The 18490-nt window shown below is 45.7% G+C and overlaps 3 protein-coding genes and 1 pseudogene across 3 annotated transcripts; 2 read left to right on the top strand and 2 right to left on the bottom strand.

The window, feature by feature from the left end:
- Window positions 1–327: 327 nt before the first annotated feature.
- Window positions 328–3398, top strand: LOC100282158 (uncharacterized). The gene is given in 3 exon segments (NM_001155070.2): window positions 328–588; window positions 740–863; window positions 2866–3398. Coding segments are annotated over 3 exon segments (636 nt in total). The 5' UTR covers window positions 328–430; the 3' UTR covers window positions 3220–3398.
- Window positions 1522–1637, top strand: LOC111590659 (uncharacterized; annotated as a pseudogene).
- Window positions 3399–4473: 1075 nt separating the features above from the next.
- Window positions 4474–5432, bottom strand: LOC100283521 (lipid transfer protein). The gene is made up of 2 exons (NM_001156421.2): window positions 4861–5432; window positions 4474–4769 (listed from the first exon to the last, which is right to left on the bottom strand). Exons 1-2 carry the CDS (start codon window positions 5219–5221, stop codon window positions 4645–4647), a joined length of 486 nt encoding a protein of 161 aa, NP_001149893.1. The 5' UTR covers window positions 5222–5432; the 3' UTR covers window positions 4474–4644.
- A 537-nt stretch (window positions 5433–5969) lies between these two features.
- LOC103643842 (uncharacterized) lies at window positions 5970–13622 on the bottom strand. Its single transcript, XM_008667007.2, has 6 exons — window positions 12819–13622; window positions 8516–8618; window positions 7796–7851; window positions 7300–7464; window positions 6896–7009; window positions 5970–6344 (listed from the first exon to the last, which is right to left on the bottom strand). Exons 1-6 carry the CDS (start codon window positions 13419–13421, stop codon window positions 6252–6254), a joined length of 1134 nt encoding a protein of 377 aa, XP_008665229.1. The 5' UTR covers window positions 13422–13622; the 3' UTR covers window positions 5970–6251.
- Between the last annotated feature and the right edge of the window lie 4868 nt (window positions 13623–18490).

Below are 18490 nucleotides of genomic sequence, written 5' to 3'. Positions count from 1 at the left end.
GCTATCTTCAACAGCTTATTGATCCACATACTCATATTTAAACTTCACTCTGCGAATAATAGAGATTATAATATAAAACAATATTTTGAGTAACCATATGAGTGAATAATAATGTTTTGAGTGACCATATAAGGGAATTGAATATTCAAACTTGTCTAGCCAACAATACATGCATCTTTTGTACTTTATATTTATAAATGAAAACCGAGGGCACCTTGCTAGTAGTAGTAGCAATTGGAGCAAAAGAAGGCCCAACCAGCACGTCACACTGCTGCGAAGGACACCAGGCCCGCCGAAAATTGTGTGAACGCCCCTTTCTTCTACCCCAAGACGAACTCGGTGAACTCTTTCCGGTTCGTTCCCCTACGCCCGTTTCTCTCTCGTCGCGCAACATCAGAGCACAAGCGAGGAACCCAGTCCAGTCCCGGGAATGGAGTGCGTATTGGGCGTGGTTGGCCGCGACTTCGCGCTGGTGGCGGCCGACACCTCCGCCGTGCAGAGTATTCTCGTCCACAAGACCGACGAGGACAAGGTGATGGTGCTCGACTCGCAAAAGCTGATGGGCGCTTCAGGGGAGCCTGGTGATCGGTAGGTTCTCTGCCCTCGCCGATCCGTTCGTTCAAAGGCCGGCCTATCGATTCCACGTTCGCTTTTTTTGGGTTTTTGTGTGTCGTGCGATCTGATCTCGATCTGCCTGGGTTTCTGGGGGTTCTGATTGGGGCCGTTTCTGTTGGCGCAGGGTGCAATTTACGGAGTTCATACAGAAGAACCTCCACCTGTACCAGTTCCGGAACACCATCCCGCTCTCAACCGCCGCCGCCGCCAACTTCACACGCGGCGAACTCGCCACAGCCCTTCGCAAGGTACTAATCCGAATTAATCTTGTTTCTCTCTTTGTGCGATTTGGGCGTTCCAAGGTTCCATTGGATGGATATTATTAAATGGCGTTCAATTTTTTTAGTCGAGAGTGATTACATACCAAGTTTAATCTGTGATTGGGGCTGATTTCATTAAGCAAGGGGCACGAAACTTGGGGCAAAAGACGTGTGTCCGAGTTTCTAATCTCTTTAGCCTTTTGGTTTAGTGGTTTGTGGATGAACTGGTTTATCCCTAGTCATTTACTGAGTTCTGTAATCATAAAACATCTTCTAATTTCAAACAAAACATCACATGGCAGCTCCTAATGAACTGGTGTGATTTATTGAATTGAATCTAGAATCTTGTAGGCTTGCTAAAGATTGTTTTTTAATGTCTGTAGTTTATAAGGCCATCACAGGGTAAATATCTCCACTCCTTTAAATCAGGAGTTTTGTGCGTCGTGCTTCATGCTTGAAGCACGTAGAGTAGATTTGTTTTCCCCCATGTCCTACCTAACAAACAGGCCATTAACTCCCAAATGAGAAGTGAGACCCAAGTCTAACATGACATGAAGCCACATGCTGTGCAGTGCCCAGGGATAGTACCAAGGAGAACGAATGACCAAACAAGCTATAAAAAAGGGGCAGATCTCCTTTTAAACTCATACTTTTCTCGACTTTTTGGCTAAGAGAAAATATAGTATCTACAGTTTAATATCTGGTATGTGGGTTATATGACCACTTTAATTTTAAGTTTATTTTTTGTGGGGAGGATCCACTTTAACTTCAAATTTTAAATTTATTTTTTATGAGGAGAGTTTATCACAGTGGCTTGTCACTGGACCCTTGGGTCGTACAACTGCTTGCACTATAGCATCAAATATAATTGGTATACCGTTGCAATGTAGTATGGTATTTACATATGAGAGTCTAAGAGCACCCCGAAGTCTGGACTGTCATAGGCCCTAGAGGCCTTAGGCTTTGCTCATTCTGTTGGACGACCGTTCGTCCCTAACTGTCCACGTGGCCCAGCAATTGGCGTGGCCCTGACGCGTTATTGGTGAAGCCGGTCATAACACCTTTACATTCCCCAGCAATTTTAGCAGTATGCCTTAGCGTGTTCATGGAGATCCTGTAGGCACCAGTAATTCATGTACAAGTAGATCCGCTCTGATTTCAGATTGATCGTTACAATTGGTGGCACTGTTTCTTATGTTGTAGTATTTGCTTGTGCTTGAATTGCATCGGCTTCTAATGCTATATGTTGTACTTTGAGGGTGCACTGGGCTGTATGTGCCCTCATTTGTGATCTCATTCATAAAGATTTGCAGCTAATATTCGATAATGCTTACTCTCTGTTCCAATGTTCCAAAATAGAGTACGTTTTAGAGTTGGCCATGGGTATCAATGTTGTATCTAAAAGACCAAAAATCCCCATTTGAGAAGAAGAGACAGATATCGAATAGAAAAGAAAAGAAAAAATGTGTTGGGCAAAGAGAAAGGTGTATTGGGAAGCGTGGTCAATTATTTTGGGATAAAATTTAAATGCTATGACGTCAACTATTTCAGGACATAAGGGATATTTGTTTTGCTCTTTTTCTGAGCGCTTTCGTTGATAACAAACACCTTTGTCTTCATTTTGTCGGCTACATATACCCATATCTCTTCTTTACGGACTTCTCTAAAAAATCCCCTCCTCTATATCTTATTTCTCTAATAATGTTCTCTATATCTTGTCATCTATAAAAATAAATACATGTATTAGAGACATATTTTAGTTTAGATTTTTGTATGTATGTATTTGCCATACCCTTAAATGCTTTATACATATTTTAGTTTTGTTTAGGTGGAGAGAAAGTCTCTATATTATAGAAAGAGCATGAGAAGTGATTTTTTATTTATTTAGAGGGCGCTTTGGAGGACATCGTTGAAGTGTATAGAGAGTCTTGCTGGAGTCAGTGTAATTCGTTCATCTCCCCTGACACATATTTCATGTTTACATTGTCAGAATCCATATATGGTCAATATTATTCTTGGTGGTTATGATAAGGATGTTGGTGCTTCCCTCTACTACATCGACTACATTGCAACCTTGCACAAAATTGACAAAGGTGCTTTTGGGTACGGATCATACTTCTGTTTGTCTCTTATGGACAAGTTGTACCACCCGGACATGACTGTTGAGGAAGCAGTAGATCTTGTTGACAAGTGCATCAAGGAGATTCGGCTGCGATTGGTTGTCGCGCCTCAGAACTTTGTTATCAAGATTGTTGACAAGGACGGGGCGAGGGAGTACGCCAGGCGTGAACTCGTCGGTGACAATGCACCTGCTGAAGCTGCAACCGCAGTTGTTGCTGCCTGAGGCATGAACTCGTTTGAGGTTGGAATGTGTTAGTTGTTTCTCAGCGATGCTACTTATGCGATCACAGGATACTGGTGGGGGGCCCACAACTGTTTTATCAATTTTAGCCCAGTCGTGTAATTCTGTTTCTGCACTATTCATGTCTGCTGAGTACAAGTAGTGTTTCACGCTTGAACAAATACAATACTGTTGCTGTGCACCTTTTCTGATCACTGAAATGGCCGGCGACCCAGGCCGTTACAAGCAGGCCATGGCCCGTTACTAGGTAGTCTATTTTCTTTGCCAAACTCGCTTATCTTTATCTGTCTGCTCATATAATCAACGTTTTTGCGCTTTTTCTTCATTGTTATTTGACTATTACCTTCTGCTTTTAAACTTCCTGTTGGAGTTCCACTAGGCGTCGGGCGTCCAACGCGTGGAGATGAAACAAAACGCTCTCAACGAAGTTTCACTGGCATTCATTGGAAACGATGTGCGCTAGGTTTCGTCAGATAAAATAAAACCTACATCCCCTCTCTAACCATTCTTATGCCATGTTATTTTTTTTCTCGACGTGTCAACTTATTAAATAGAAAACCTGCACTGGCCTAACACACTTTTTAGGGGTGTTTGGATTCTTCAACTAAAGTTTAGTCCCTCACATCAAATGTTTATATACTAGTTAGAAATATTTAATATAATCTAATTATAAAACTAATTATGTAAACGAGGACTAAACGACAAGACGAACGTATTAAGTCTAATTAATCTATAATTTGTCTATATGAATTAATTAGGTTTAATAAATTTGTCCCGTTGTTTAGTCTTCATTTATGTAATTAGTATTAGATTGTATTCATTGACATTTACACATTCGATACGACACAGACCAAACTTTAATTACCAAACACTTCTCCTTAGAACATCTCTAACAAGGTGACTCAAAATAGTACCAAAAAATTAAAATACTACATCATTTAGATTGTTTAGAGCATTAAAAATAAATTGTGCTCCAACATTAAGCCCTAAATCCTATATTTTAGGAAGTAAATTGCAAATATTGAGAATAATGTAGAAAACAAGAATATAGCACTAGTACAGGTGCAGTATATTTGTGTTACTTTGCGGTGTGCCCTACATCTTTTTAATAAAAAATTATAAAGCATAGCATTATTAGAGCTGTTTTTAAGTTAAGTCCTATATTTTTAAGATAGTGTTATGATTTAAGGTAATGTTGAAGATACTCTTAAATTAATACAGGGAGAGTACGAAAGTAAGTGAAACCATTACGGCAAATTTATTGCGACCGTAGACCGAATCAACCAATTTCACAAATGCGACAAAGCCATAGACACAAAGCACTCAAAATCCCCCCTGCCCGTTCTGAAAAGCGAAAGTTGACACGACGCAACGCATCCTGATCCCTGAATCACACAACACAAACGCTCACGTAGCTGCCACGGCGTAAACAGCAGCCGCGGCGAGCCCGAGCACAAGAGCCGCCGGCCCCCCGAGCGACGCACCACCAGATGGCAGGAAAGGCGTCGCCTTCGATCCGCCGCCCGACGACCCTGCGCGCAAGAGGAGTCAATTCAATGCAGCGGAAATGAGGGAGGAAAAAAGAAAACAGAGTGCGTGAAACGGTCACGGCGGCCCGCTTACCGTTGTTGCACTGGCTGACGGGTGGGGTCTGGACGTTGCAAGCCGCGGGGAGGCCGAGCGCGCGCGACCGGTCGATGGTGACGCCGCCGAGGGAGGACGAGGCGTCGCTGCCGAGGGCGGCGCAGAGGCACTGCGGTTTGGACTGCACCACGGCCTTGAGCTGCGAGCAGCACGATGCGCTGGGCGCCGACGTGCCGTTGCCGCTGATGTAGCCCATGCACGGTGACAGGCTCACCAGCGCCGACGTGCAGTCGTCGCTGCTGCTGCCGCCGGACTGCGCGGACGCCGCCGCCACCAGCAGCGTGACCGCGGCCGCGGCCAGGAGCCAGAACGGCGCCGCTGCCCTAGCTCTCGCCGCCATTTCAAACTTGCTTGTGTTTGCTTAGACGTGACGTGTGACCAGACCACCTAGCTTGCCAGGAAGTTCCCGGAATGGGTAGTGTTCTGTTGCCGCTGCCTTTTTTCTTCTTCTTTTCGCCGATTTCAGGCTTTGACCTGTGTGGGTTTTATAAGAGTGGTCCGCGATGGAAATCGAACGAGTTGGTAGATGCTGGTGAACTGCCGGTTCCTACTTCGACAGGAATCGATCCTGCCATTGCAACACGTAGACGATTGTGTTGTTTAGGGCTTTGTTTAAGAGAATGCGCTGTGGATTCGGTGTTCAGACTGAAATCATCAAATGTGGATAATTGGCGTGTTAGGTAAGGCCGGCAACGGTACAGGTATCTTATGAGTTCCGTTGCTTGACTGTCATGATATACTATTTGGGTTAGGAAGTTGCTTGCGTCAATCTAGCAACTAGCAGCAGACCAACATAGATCGTGTTTTCCACAAAAACAAGAAAATGGTGCCTCACACTGATCTCACGTAGGAGTGATTATAGACTCTAAATTTTATACTATAAAATTTAAGGATCGAACTAGATTAAAATCAAGTTTTATTTCTATATAATTTTAAATATAAATAAGTATTTGGAACATGATCCATTGCCGCCTTAATCTCACGTACTGTATTCTACTGCAACCACGGAGGCCGTGGACCTTGGAAGCTGGAACTAGCATGCAATATTCATCAAATATTTTTATTTGAAATATCCTTGGTGGAACGCGTACACGCACAAATGCAGCATGTCCTGTTTTATTTTTTCTCTGAACAATCTATTTACAATTTTGTGTTATTGTGTCAGGAAGATTGAACAAGACTACTGACAGACAATTGCAGATTTGCACGTTCCATGTTCTGAAATGAAGGCTATCAGAGACGCCAATTACAAATTATTATACACTTATTATACAAACGCAGGATCTGTGCTATAACTAATAAGAAAACCGCCAAAACTGAATCTACGGCGTGTTCTTCCTTTGCACGGGCAATCTGTAACTTTTATCTTTCTACAGAGGCCTTAAGAGCGGGTAATCTTCAAGGAGCTCTCGCTCGGACAATGTGTCATTCTCATTTTGCGGAGTCCACAGGACCTCGACTGCCTGTAAAGAAGATTAAAAAGAACCGGACATCGTTATCATGGCATACCAGTATGAATAAAATGCAAACAACCTGAATTTTATAAGAAAATAGGATACAAAGATTGTGGTTCATGTAGCTCTTCTTTTCCCTTTTTTTATTTTCCCTTTGTTTTTTAGAGTGAATTCGTGAGGCTCTTGTTGGTTCCATCTCTAAGTTACTACAGCTTACTTGGACTAAACGTTTTGTACTCTAGCAAGATGTTTATTAAATGTCAGTATGTCACTACAACACAACATTGATTTGCTGCAATTTTAAATTTGCTGACTAGATCTGACAGCCTCATACAACAGAAATGGACTACGGAACTGTTTTTGGACAAGGCTGGATCAAATTTTGGAGCAAATACCATTTTACCGAACTGTAGATGTTGGTGAAAACCAGGTTGCTGTCAGTTAAGATTATTTTACCCCAATACAATCAACATGGAATGACTCCTGAGTAGGGATGGTAGGACTAGAATTTAAACTTGATGATATTACAAGAGAAAAAAAAAGAAACGAGCAAGAAATACCAGTATTTTGCTTGATGGTATGGCACCCATCTTTTGTAGAGCTGTCTTTAAGTCATTGCTGCTATTTATAACCGGCAGCTTATGTACTCCCTCAGCAGCAACCAATATGGTTATCTGCAAATATGAAATTAAAAAGGCTTAGATATCATGTGGTCACTGCTGTACTGAGTGATACTAGCAAAACAGGTAATCAGAAACATTCAATCACACAAACATACACAGTACACATGATAGAAATCATCCCCCCACCAACACAGGGATATGAGTTTGTAAAGCAGTGTTTTTTTAGACAAAAATCTTAATTCTTGAATCACTATTGGCATCTGAACTGTATCAGCAAAAAGATATTCCTTGCATGGACATAAGATTACTATTTGACAAGCCTGGTGTCATCTGTTACATACCACAATGTACTCGTTGCTAAAACCACTTGATCTTTGGCTGCCTCCTTTATTCCTCTTGATGCTGTTCACGTTGACAAGTGTCTCTTCATCAAACTTGCCCCTCTCCTCAATTGAAAGCTGATTGAAACGTTTCTCACCATCATCCACGCTACGTTTCACATCCACCTTTTTAGAACAATAAATGTGATTAATAGGCATTGAAGTGAGAAATTTACTGAATTCCAAACCTTTATGACCCTGCCACTAAAGGCATGATAAGGCGCTCATGCATGAAGTATTGATTTGACTTACAACCTAAAAAGGACTTTATGACCATTTCATCGCTGGTGAAATAGGCATGTAAATGAAAAGGTTGTTTTGTATTTTTCTAGGAGTTGTGCATAACATTACATTGCAGGACAAGTCATAGAGTTACACATTTAGATGGAAACAAGAAACAAACTGCAATCTGCTAAATAAGCTAAAGAATACAAATTAAAGCAATAGGTGGGCTTACCGAAGAGTAAGCTGAGATACAACAATCCGGATGCCGAAGTAATGCTAATGTTGTCTCTATAGAACAGCATAACAACTAAACAATCAGAATGATTTCAAGGTAATAGCAGAATGGTCATAAGCGTTACAGAAACAGTATATCTATACAGTTTATTTCCAAGAAAATTATGATGCATAATGTGATTACACTTTAAAGCAACAGTAGAACTATAGTCAAGATTATTGATTTTGTATAAGGTAACATGCGTTCTAGCCCAAAATAGAGACCGTAAAAACAAAGAAGCAGCACTGTAATGGATTGTCACAGATAGAAATTGTGACCAGTAAAGTATGAAAGTGATCCTTAACCAGCAATAAGGGCGAACAAGGCCCAATGAGAAATGAAAGGAACCAAAACATATCAGAACAGAAGGCCAACATTAGGTACATTACTTCAACTAAAAGCAACACAACCCAATGAGACCCAATCCATCCAATGTTTAATCTTGATGGTTATCCTCAACAACCGCAGTGTTCCAAGTTCAGGTTTCCCCTGTTTTGCTCTAATGTGGTGTGTGATGCATACTAGTTGATGGGGATTGGTAATATAACACCGCGGTTGTTGATAACTGAGCTGTGGCAGCAGCTGTGCAGCAGCCAACCAGCAGAGGCAGCAGCAGCAGCTTAAATGTGAAGTAGTATGAAGTAGTAAAATCAAACAGCATGTAGATTTTTGTTTTACCTGTCAACACATAGCTCAAGCCAGCCGGAGTAGATGTATCTGCTTTCTCAGCTATTTGGTCAAGCTCCTTCTGAAATGATCGTGCCATGCCCAGCAAGCCAACCTACGAACAATGTTAACGTATTAGAATGCTTTAAGTGGATGCCTACATAATACTTGTCATCAGAATTCTACATCACGGTACCAGAGAGAATCGGAGAGAAAGAGAGAGGGGCGTAGGCCTGTAACCGCTGCAATAGAGCACTGGCATGACGGTATGCACACACGCGATATAGAGAGGTTCGTACCGCCTAAACGTACTACACTACATCCTCTATGCTGTCAATGTATAGCTGTAAGTGTGGGCAGAGCTTACATACTCAGATGATACTGGGAACCTACAAACTATGGACTCAGGTTTCGGGGTCTGAACTCAGGTGTGAGCCTTTGAACGCTAGTTGTCAGCCCTGCTGTAGCCCAGTGTCCCCAGTAGTTCAAGGTGTGCCGTAGCGACCTGTTTCTATGTAGCTCTACCCCTCCTTTTATAGCACAAGGGAGGAATGAGTTATATTCCTGCCTGGACGATGGTCCCCGCCTAGCTGAGGTTCAATTACTCCCATCCTGTCATAGTCATTGTAACATACACGGTGCGCGCCTCCGGTGTGCCACAATGACATGTATGGGAGCTCACGCCATTGAGTACAACGTAGTTGATAGCTGCACACACTGCATATTGCTTGCAGGTAAGCCTACGGCCACATGTGTGGCTATAGTGATGTCCCATGCTGTTAAGTACAATGTAGTTGGTAGCATTATAGCCGCACATACTACATAGTGCTCGAGAGTACGTCTGCGGCCTTAGTCGTGGCTAAAGAGACGTCTTTTGACCACAACATTGCCCCTCGCAATAAATGCGAAGGACAAGAGCCTTATCTCAACCACCCAATGTTGCACGACCGGCCTGGTCGATGGCACATGTGGTGCCGAGGCCGTGCCGCCTGGGTCGTCCTGCCTCGGGGGTAGGGCTGGAAACGAGCCGAGCCAAGCTCGGTGCGGCTCGTTGGCTAACTGAAAATGGCTCGGCTCGGCTTGTCCACTAAACGAGCTAAAGGAGGCTCGGCTCGAAGTTGGCTCACAAGCTGGCTCGGCTCGCGAGCTGCACATTGATAAATAACATTGCATTATATAGTGATTTAATAGTATATAAATGTGAAAAATACAATCATCATTCAACATTATAAGTAAAATTATCCAATATTCATCATTATTCTATAGTTTGATTAATTTGGCACAGCTCGCGAGCCAGAATGAGTTGGCACGGCTCGACTCGACTTGCTGGACCAACAAGCTCGAAAACCTGGCTCGGCTTGGCTCGCGAGCCACTCCAAGCCGAGCCGAGCCGCCCTGATCTCGAGCTGTTTCGTGAGCCTCGAGCTTTTTTCCAGCCCTACTTGAGGGCGTCTTAGGGAGAGCCGGGGGGCCCTCTTGCATAAAGCCCTCATCTTGTAGGGGGGCAGGGCCTAACCAACACAGGGTTGGCCCTTGAGGCACAGAGTCCTAAGGATGTCAGGCTGGCACCAGCCACGCCCACTATGGGTCTATCTTCTGCTGATAGTCTTGGATGGTGTTTTGTCAACATCTTAGGGTATGCCTTCTCCTAGACACTGATAGTGGCCCTCAGGCCCACCGCAGGCCTAAGGAGGCCTATAGGTGGGACCATTCTTTCCATAAACACTTGATAGAATGGGTTCGTTGTGCGCGCGGGGGATATCGTGCGCTTCAACCGCCTTAACTCGTAGTCGAAGCATCAAACAGTAGTCATGCTACACACCTCTCCAGTTGCAAGAATCGTGCGACACTTCGAGCATTGTGCCCAACAATTGTGACAGAGGGACGCCTTTAAATACGGGTGTGTGGTTCCATATTTTCCTCCATTACTTCGCACAATCAACCGCACTCGTCAACGAGTGTTCTCTCTCCCGCCGCCATCCCCAACGAATTTTGGCTGTCCCGTCGCTCCAGTCGAACGCGCCATGGCCACTACCACCGCATTGAAGTCGTTGTTGAGCACGTGGATCTTGAACCAGGAGGGGATGAACGAGGTTCGTAGTTCCACGGGTAGACCACGCCGCTAGCTTAATGTGTGAGTGGTGACGACCCCCCCAGCATGCCTCAACACAGTGCAGGGGAGTACATCTTCTACTCTTTGAAGATGGTGGGGATGAACTTCCCACTTCGCGGTTCTACCTCCAGATTCTGGAGTTCTACAACCTTCAGATCGGGCATCTCACCCCTAACTCCATCCTCACCCTCTCGACCTTTGTCTACCAGGCATTCGTGAGGGCGAGGCCTTCTGTGCTGTTATTCCACCACTTCTTGTCCTTCGAGTGTCGAACAGATGGAACATGCTCGGGGGGTTCTACTTCTAGCTCCACTCAAGGCTGAAGCCTCGAACGTTGTACATCATGCTCGACCTCACCGGCAAGTGGGAGCACTGGAGGGAGGCGTGGATATATGTCACCATCGCCCCCTAAGCCCTCGTGAAGATGCCAATGAGGGAGCCAACGGGCAAGAAGACACGTGGGAGGAGCTGCAGCGTGTAGCCCATCATGAGGAGGATTGCCCAACTCGTTGGCGTTAGGCTCATATCCACCATCGTGCTCGCGCACTTCGCAACACAGTAGATCTCGCCTAGCTACAGGAGCACATGTGATCAATGTGGAGCTACTCCGATGTTGAGGGCCTCCTACGTGCCTAGTGGGGCTGCCACTCGAAGCTCCCCACCAAGGTGAAGGCGGGGATCCTAAGGGCCTCCGTTGAGTCTTCCGATGACAGCATGCTATCGACGATAGTGGTGGTGTTCACACTATTTGGGGGCTGCCATCGAGGCCACAATTGGTGTCCTTGTAGCGATAGTAGGCGCGGGCTTGAGGTCTGCTGGTGATGAGACGAATGTCGAGGAGTCGTCGAAAACAGTCCTGGTTGGCGCTACCGGGGATGCATCTGCGAGAGCTGACAGACCCGCAAATGAGGACCCTCCCTATCCAAACGCTGAAACGCATCAGCGCCATAGGAGATATGAAGGGGGCTTGCATAGAGTAAAAAGTAAACTAGAGCTAGAACAATCATATCTTCCGCACCACCTTTTATTCTAATCAACATTGCTCTAGTAATATTTGTGATTTTGTAGACACTCGTTCAAATGTGACGTCTAATGTGGGAGACCCTTTCAGTGGGAGACCCTCGTTCAAATGTGGGAGTAATTGGAGCCAGGCGTCCAGGAGTCCCACATGGTATCGACGAGTATGAGAGTCCACGTGGTTGAGTACGACGTAGTTGGTAGTCATTGAAGCTGCACGCACTGCACAATGCTTGCGGATACGCCTATGGACTCACACGTGGCTATAATGACGCCCCACATCGTCAAGCCCGTTGTAGCCGCGCAGACTGCATAGTGCTCACGTTTACGCCTTAAGCGTGGCTATAGTGATGTCTTCTGACCAACATCGCCCCAGTAATAAATACGAAGGACGAGAGTCTTATCTCTTATCTCAACCACTCAGCGTCGCACGACCGACCCAGTTGAAGGCGCACATGGTGCCGAGGCCATTGCCGCTCGAGGGCATTCTGATGAGAGTCGGGGGCTCCTGCGCAGAGCCTCTAGCTTGTAGGGTACTGGGATCTGATCGGTATGATGCTTGGCCCCCGAGGCGTAGGACCCCGAAGATTATAGGCTAGCACCAAACCGGGCTCATTGTGTGTCTGACTATGTTGCTGGAGCCTTGAAGGACGTTTTACTAAGAGAGGCATGCCTTCCTTGGACGCTGACACTACTAATAATGAAATGAATATAAGCATGCCTTATTTTTGTACATCTAGGTACATTGCGTAAATATCATGATTTAAAAAGGCAATAATAGCAAGCAGCGATTACTTCGTTAAGCTCAAGTATATAAATATATCCTACAAATAAAATATCCGTGCAACGAATTCGCTATTCACATCCAGTCACTAATATGGATTGTAGGCAACGTATCTGTTATCTGGTGTACTAACCATAAGACCAAGATCAGTTGCAATGCTATTTAAGCAATGGCTTAAACCAAGCATGTTAAAATGGTATGGCAGGTCATGACAAGTACTGAAATAGGAAATGTAACAGCAGCTTACATGTGTACTACTGTTTCCTGCTAACTGAGAAATAGGAAATGTAACAGCAGTTTACATATGTACCACTACTATTTTCTGCTAGCCATTGAAGTGGTTATGGTAAGTGACCCGTGCAAATGTCAATGTATCCCCCAAAGCAACAGCCAAAACTTACCTGTAGCTTGAGGACGGTGGTCTTATCCGTCTCTGTAAGCACACTGGTACCGCCTGACGAGTCGGACAGGAACCCGGCGAGATAGAGGAATGCCGCGAAGCCAATGAGGGTCACGAGGAAACCCGATCCCCCGAAGCCGATGCCGACGGCCGGGCCGAAGGACACGAAGGGCGAAGGCGAGTAGTAGGGCGCGGCCGTGTACCCGCCCCTGGGCGCCGGCGCGCTGTAGCCGTAGGACGGAGGTGAGGAGGAGCGGGAGGAGAAGGCGGACCCGCCGACGCGCCCGCCCGAAGCGGCCAGCGCCGCGGCGTGCGGCCCGCCCATTGACGCCGCGGCGAGCAGCGCGCCGGCCAGCAGGAGCGCGAGCGCGGGCCGCTTGAGCGCCGCGAGGGAGTCGACCACGGACCTCCTGAGCGCGTCGAGGACCAGGAGCGCGCCAGGCCTCGCCGTCGGCTCCTGCGCGTCGAGAGTTGCGGAACGGTGGAGGTGAGCGCGGAGAGCGGAGAGGCGCGGGGTCCTGAGGAGGTGGGTGTGGAGGCTGCGGCGGGGCGGGCGCGGGGTGGAAAGGAGGCGAGTGGCCTCGAGGAGGGAGGCGGTGGCCATGATGGCGGCGCGGGCCGCGGGAATGGAAGTGGAATGTGATGCGGAGGCGGAGGAGGAGAGGGCTGCGGCGGTGGTGGGAGCGGGAGGGATTTTTTCTGAGAATTGTGGTGTGGCCGTGTGGGGGAGGAGGATCAGGTTGTGATGCTTCGGGCTGGGGATGCCGGGATCGGGTGACGTGGCCAACGACGACCGGCGGCCGTTGCGGCTCGAGGGACGAGGGCTTCACCTTCGCTGTCGAGTTTCGCTGTCTTGTTCAGAGGCAAGAATGCGGCCCAGATCATTTCCATTTTCCACAGCGTACCGTCAAAGGAAAAGTAACTGATGGCCCAGCAGATGGAAGCCTGGCCTGCAATAAGAGGGTGTGTGCGTACTGGGTTATTCAGAGGGTTGTGTGGGCTTAGCCTGGCGTGGAAACATTCCCAGCCCACAATGAAACATGTTTTCATTTAAGCCCAATTGGGGTTCTGCCCCTGCCTATCGGAGAGTTCTCTTGACCCTGGCTCGGGAGTAGAGATGTTAATGGGGACCCGATACCCGCCAACCCATGGGGAATTCCCCTATTAGGGTACGGGTATGGGACGAAAATTGTCCCCATGAGTATGGATATGGGACAAAATCTCCACCCATTGGGTAAACGGGTATGAGTTTGGGAAGCAATAATCCGAACCTGATTACCCATGGGTATTTCATATGTGTACACCTGTCGTATTTGTATGAATGACTTGAGCCAAGCCGGCCACCAAGCCCAGCACGACAGCGCACCAGGCCCCAGGTCCTAGCCCAACAAGGCAACTAGCAGACTAGTAAAAAACAAAACTCTAAAATAACCAGTCATATGCTACGCCCTGCCCAGATGACGGTGACGACCATGGATTCTCAGGCGCCAACGAACTCAGATGGTGACCAAGGAAGGTGAGAAAACTCCATTTCTCCATTTCTTCTATCAGTCCTGAAGTACTTATGACTTTCCTGATGGATGGATGAATGGATCATGGTTCATGGATGAGTGCTTGTCGATGTAGTGATGTCTAAAATCTAGATTGTTTGTGCTACATGTTAGTACCTAGTTATCCCTTAATTGAGGATGGGGACCCATTGGGGACCCGAAACCCGAATGGGGATGGGTATGGGATAAGTTTTGTACCCATGATGGGTATGGAGATGGGTATGGGGATGAATCAAATATGATGGGGATGGGGATGGGATGCTATAACCCGGTGGGGAATTCCCCATTGACATCTTTACTCGGGAGTCGGAAACTAACCCAGCTAGGTCTAGGTCTCTCAATCAATTTAGTGTGTATTAGATGAGTACATGTGTTTGTGCGTGTGGTGTGTAGTGGTGTGAGTGTGTGACATCTTTGTACCCTATAAAAAAAACTCTTATAGCGTGGAAGGAATCCTTGAATCAATTGGATTGACTATATATGCTCGCATCACATTCGTTTGGATTGTACTGTTTCCAATGTCTGTGAAGTGAAGATTAATCGATCATAGACGGATGGCAGTAGTTTATTTGAACAACTGGCTAGAGGCATGAGTTTTGGTACTGATGGAATGCTGACATCTAGAATACATGTTTGGATTGTATTTGAAGAGTAATGAAATCATGGGCAAGTAGCATAGAGTGTTGCCCTAAAACTGAAACCATGGAAGCCAAGTTTTAACTGGTATTGTTAGATAGCAAGTTCTCTTCATTGTTGTTTCGACTATGTAGCTACTGGATAAAAGATGGAGTAGAGCTTTACTCTTTGTTGTTTGATCATGGCTTTGTAAGTTGGCTATATCACAAGATGTTTTTAGTTTAGTTTATCATTAGTTAAGTTCATGGGAGCAACATAACCTTTCTGAAAGTCGCCTAGAGGGGGGTGAATAGGGCGACACTGAAATTCTCAAAAATAATCACAACTACAAGCCGGGTTAGCGTTAGAAATATAATAGAGTCCACGAGAGAGGGCGCAAAATAAATCGCAAGCGAATAATGAAGTGAGACACACGGATTTGTTTTACCGAGGTTCGGTTCTCTCAAACCTACTCCCCGTTGAGGAGGCCACAAAGGTCGGGTCTCTTTCAACCCTTACCCTCTCTCAAACGGTCCCTCGGACCGAGTGAGCTTTCTCTTCTCAATCACTTGGAACACAAAGTTCCCACAAGGACCACCACAAGATTGGTGTCTCTTGCCTCAATTACAAGTGAGTTTTGATCGCAAGAAAGAATCAAGAAAGAAGAAAGCAATCCAAGCGCAAGAGCTCGAAAGAACACAAGCAAATCTCTCTCTCTAATCACTAGGGCGTTGTGTGGAATTTGGAGAGGATTTGATCTCTTTGGTGTGTCTAGAATTGAATGCTAGAGCTCTTGTAAGTAGTTGGGAAGTGGAAAACTTGGATGCAATGAATGGTGGGTGGTTGGGGGTATTTATAGCCTCAACCACCAAACTAGCCGTTTGGAGAGGCTGTCTGTTCGATGGCGCACCGGACAGTCTGGTGCACACCGGACATGTCCGGTGCGACAGCCACGTCACCAAAGCTGTTGGGTTCCGACCGTTGGAGCTCTGACTTCTGGGCCCGCCTGGATGTCCGGTGGCGCACCGGACATGCACTGTAGATTGTCTGGTGCGCTAGTATGGGCGTGCCTGACCTCTACGCGCGCAGCGCGCGCATTTAATGCGTCGCAGGTAGCCGTTGGCGCCGAAATAGTCGTTGTCCCGCTGTTACACCGGACAGTCCGGTGTACACCGGACAGTCCGGTGTACACCGGACAGTCCGGTGAATTTTAGCGGAGCAGCTGAAATGAATTCCCGAGGCTGTCGAGTTCCGGAGGCCGCTCTTCCTTGGAGCACCGGACATGTCCGGTGTGTACCGGACAGTCCGGTGAATTATAGCGGAGTTGCCTCTGGAATTTCCTGAAGGTGACGAGTTTGGTAGTTGGAGTCCTCTGGTGCACCGGACATGTCCGGTGGCACACCGGACAGTCCGGTGCGCCAGACCAGAGATGCCTTCGGTTGTCCCTTGCTCCTTTGTTTGAACCCAATACTTGGTCTTTTTATTGGCTAAGTGTGAACCTTTGGCACCTGTATAACTTATACACTAGAGCAAACTAGTTAGTCCAAATATTTGTGTTGGGCAATTCAACCACCAAAATTAATTAGGGACTAGGTGTAAGCCTAATTCCCTTTCAATCTCCCCCTTTTTGGTGATTGATGCCAACACATACCAAAGCAAATATAAAAGTGCATAATTGAACTAGTTTGCATAATGTAAGTGCAAAGGTTGCTTGGAATTGAGCCAATAAATGTTACTTACTAGATGTGCATGGATTGTTTCTTTATTTTTAACATTTTGGACCACGCTTGCACCACATGTTTTGTTTTTGCAAATTCTTTTTGTAAATCCTTTTCAAAGTCCTTTTGCAACATAGTCAAAGGTAGATGAATAACATTTTTGCAAAGCATTTTCAAGTTTAAAAATTTTCTCCCCTTGTTTCAAATGCTTTTCCTTTGACTAAACAAAACTCCCCCTAAATGAGATCCTCCTCTTAGTGTTCAAGAGGGTTTTGATATATCATTTTTGAAATACTACTTCCTCCCCCTTTAGAACATAATAAGATACTAATTTGAAATTGACCAATTGAAAATCTCCAAACTTTTTTTTTTAAAAAAAATTAGGGTGGTGGTGCGGTCCTTTTGCTTTGGCTCATATTTTCTCCCCCTTTGGCATGAATCGCCAAAAACGGAATCATTAGAGCCCAACGAAGTACTTTCTCCTCCTTTGGTCATAAAATAAATGAGTGAAGATTATACCAAAGTTGGAGAGATGCTCGGAGTGACGGCGAAGGATGAGTAGTAGAGTGGAGTGGAAGCCTTTGTCTTCGTCGAAGACTCCAATTCCCTTTCAATATACCTATGACTTGGTTTGACATACACTTGAAAACACATTAGTCATAGCATATATCAAAGAGACATGATCAAAGGTGTACTTATGAGCTATGTGTGCAAGTTTAGCAAAAGAAATTCCTAGAATCAAGAATATTGAGCTCATGCCTAAGTTTGGTAAAAGATTGTTCATCAAGTGGCTTGGTAAAGATATCGGCTAATTGATCTTTAGTGTTAATGTATGAAATTTCGATATCCCCCTTTTGTTGGTGATCCCGAAGAAAGTGATATCGAATGGCTATGTGTTTAGTGCGGCTATGCTCAACGGGATTATCCGCCATGCGGATTGCACTCTCATTATCACATAGAAGAGGAACTTTGGTTAGTTTGTAACCGTAGTCCCGCAGGGTTTGCCTCATCCAAAGCAATTGCGCGCAACAATGACCTGCGGCAATATACTCGGCTTCGGCGGTAGAAAGAGCGACCGAATTTTGCTTCTTTGAAGCCCAAGACACCAAGGATCTTCCCAAGAACTGGCAAGTCCCCGATGTGCTCTTTCTATTAATCTTACACCCCGCCCAATCGGCATCCGAATAACCAATCAAATCAAATGTGGATCCCCGAGGGTACCAAAGCCCAAACTTAGGTGTATAAGCCAAATATCTCAAGATTCGTTTTACGGCCGTAAGGTGTGATTCCTTAGGGTCGGCTTGGAATCTTGCACACATGCATACGGAAAGCATAATGTCCGGTCGAGATGCACATAAATAAAGCAATGAACCAATCATCGACCGGTATACCTTTTGATCGACGGATTTACCTCCCGTGTCGAGGTCGAGATGCCCATTGGTTCCCATGGGTGTCTTGATGGGCTTGGCATCCTTCATTCCAAACTTGGTTAGAATGTCTTGAGTGTACTTCGTTTGACAAATGAAGGTGCCCTCTTGGAGTTGCTTGACTTGAAATCCTAGAAAATACTTCAACTCCCCCATCATCGACATCTCAAATTTTTGTGTCATGATCCTACTAAATTCTTCACATGTAGATTCGTTAGTAGACCCAAATATGATATCATCAACATAAATTTGGCATACAAACAAATCATTGTCAAGAGTCTTAGTGAATAAAGTAGGATCGGCTTTGCTGACTTTGAAGCCATTAGCAATAAGGAAATCTCTAAGGCATTCATACCATGCTCT

The sequence above is a fragment of the Zea mays genome, chromosome 1 (assembly GCF_902167145.1).
Source record: "Zea mays cultivar B73 chromosome 1, Zm-B73-REFERENCE-NAM-5.0, whole genome shotgun sequence".
In the NCBI taxonomy this organism is placed as follows: Eukaryota; Viridiplantae; Streptophyta; class Magnoliopsida; order Poales; family Poaceae; genus Zea; species Zea mays.
This window is presented reverse-complemented; position numbering and strand designations above follow the sequence as displayed.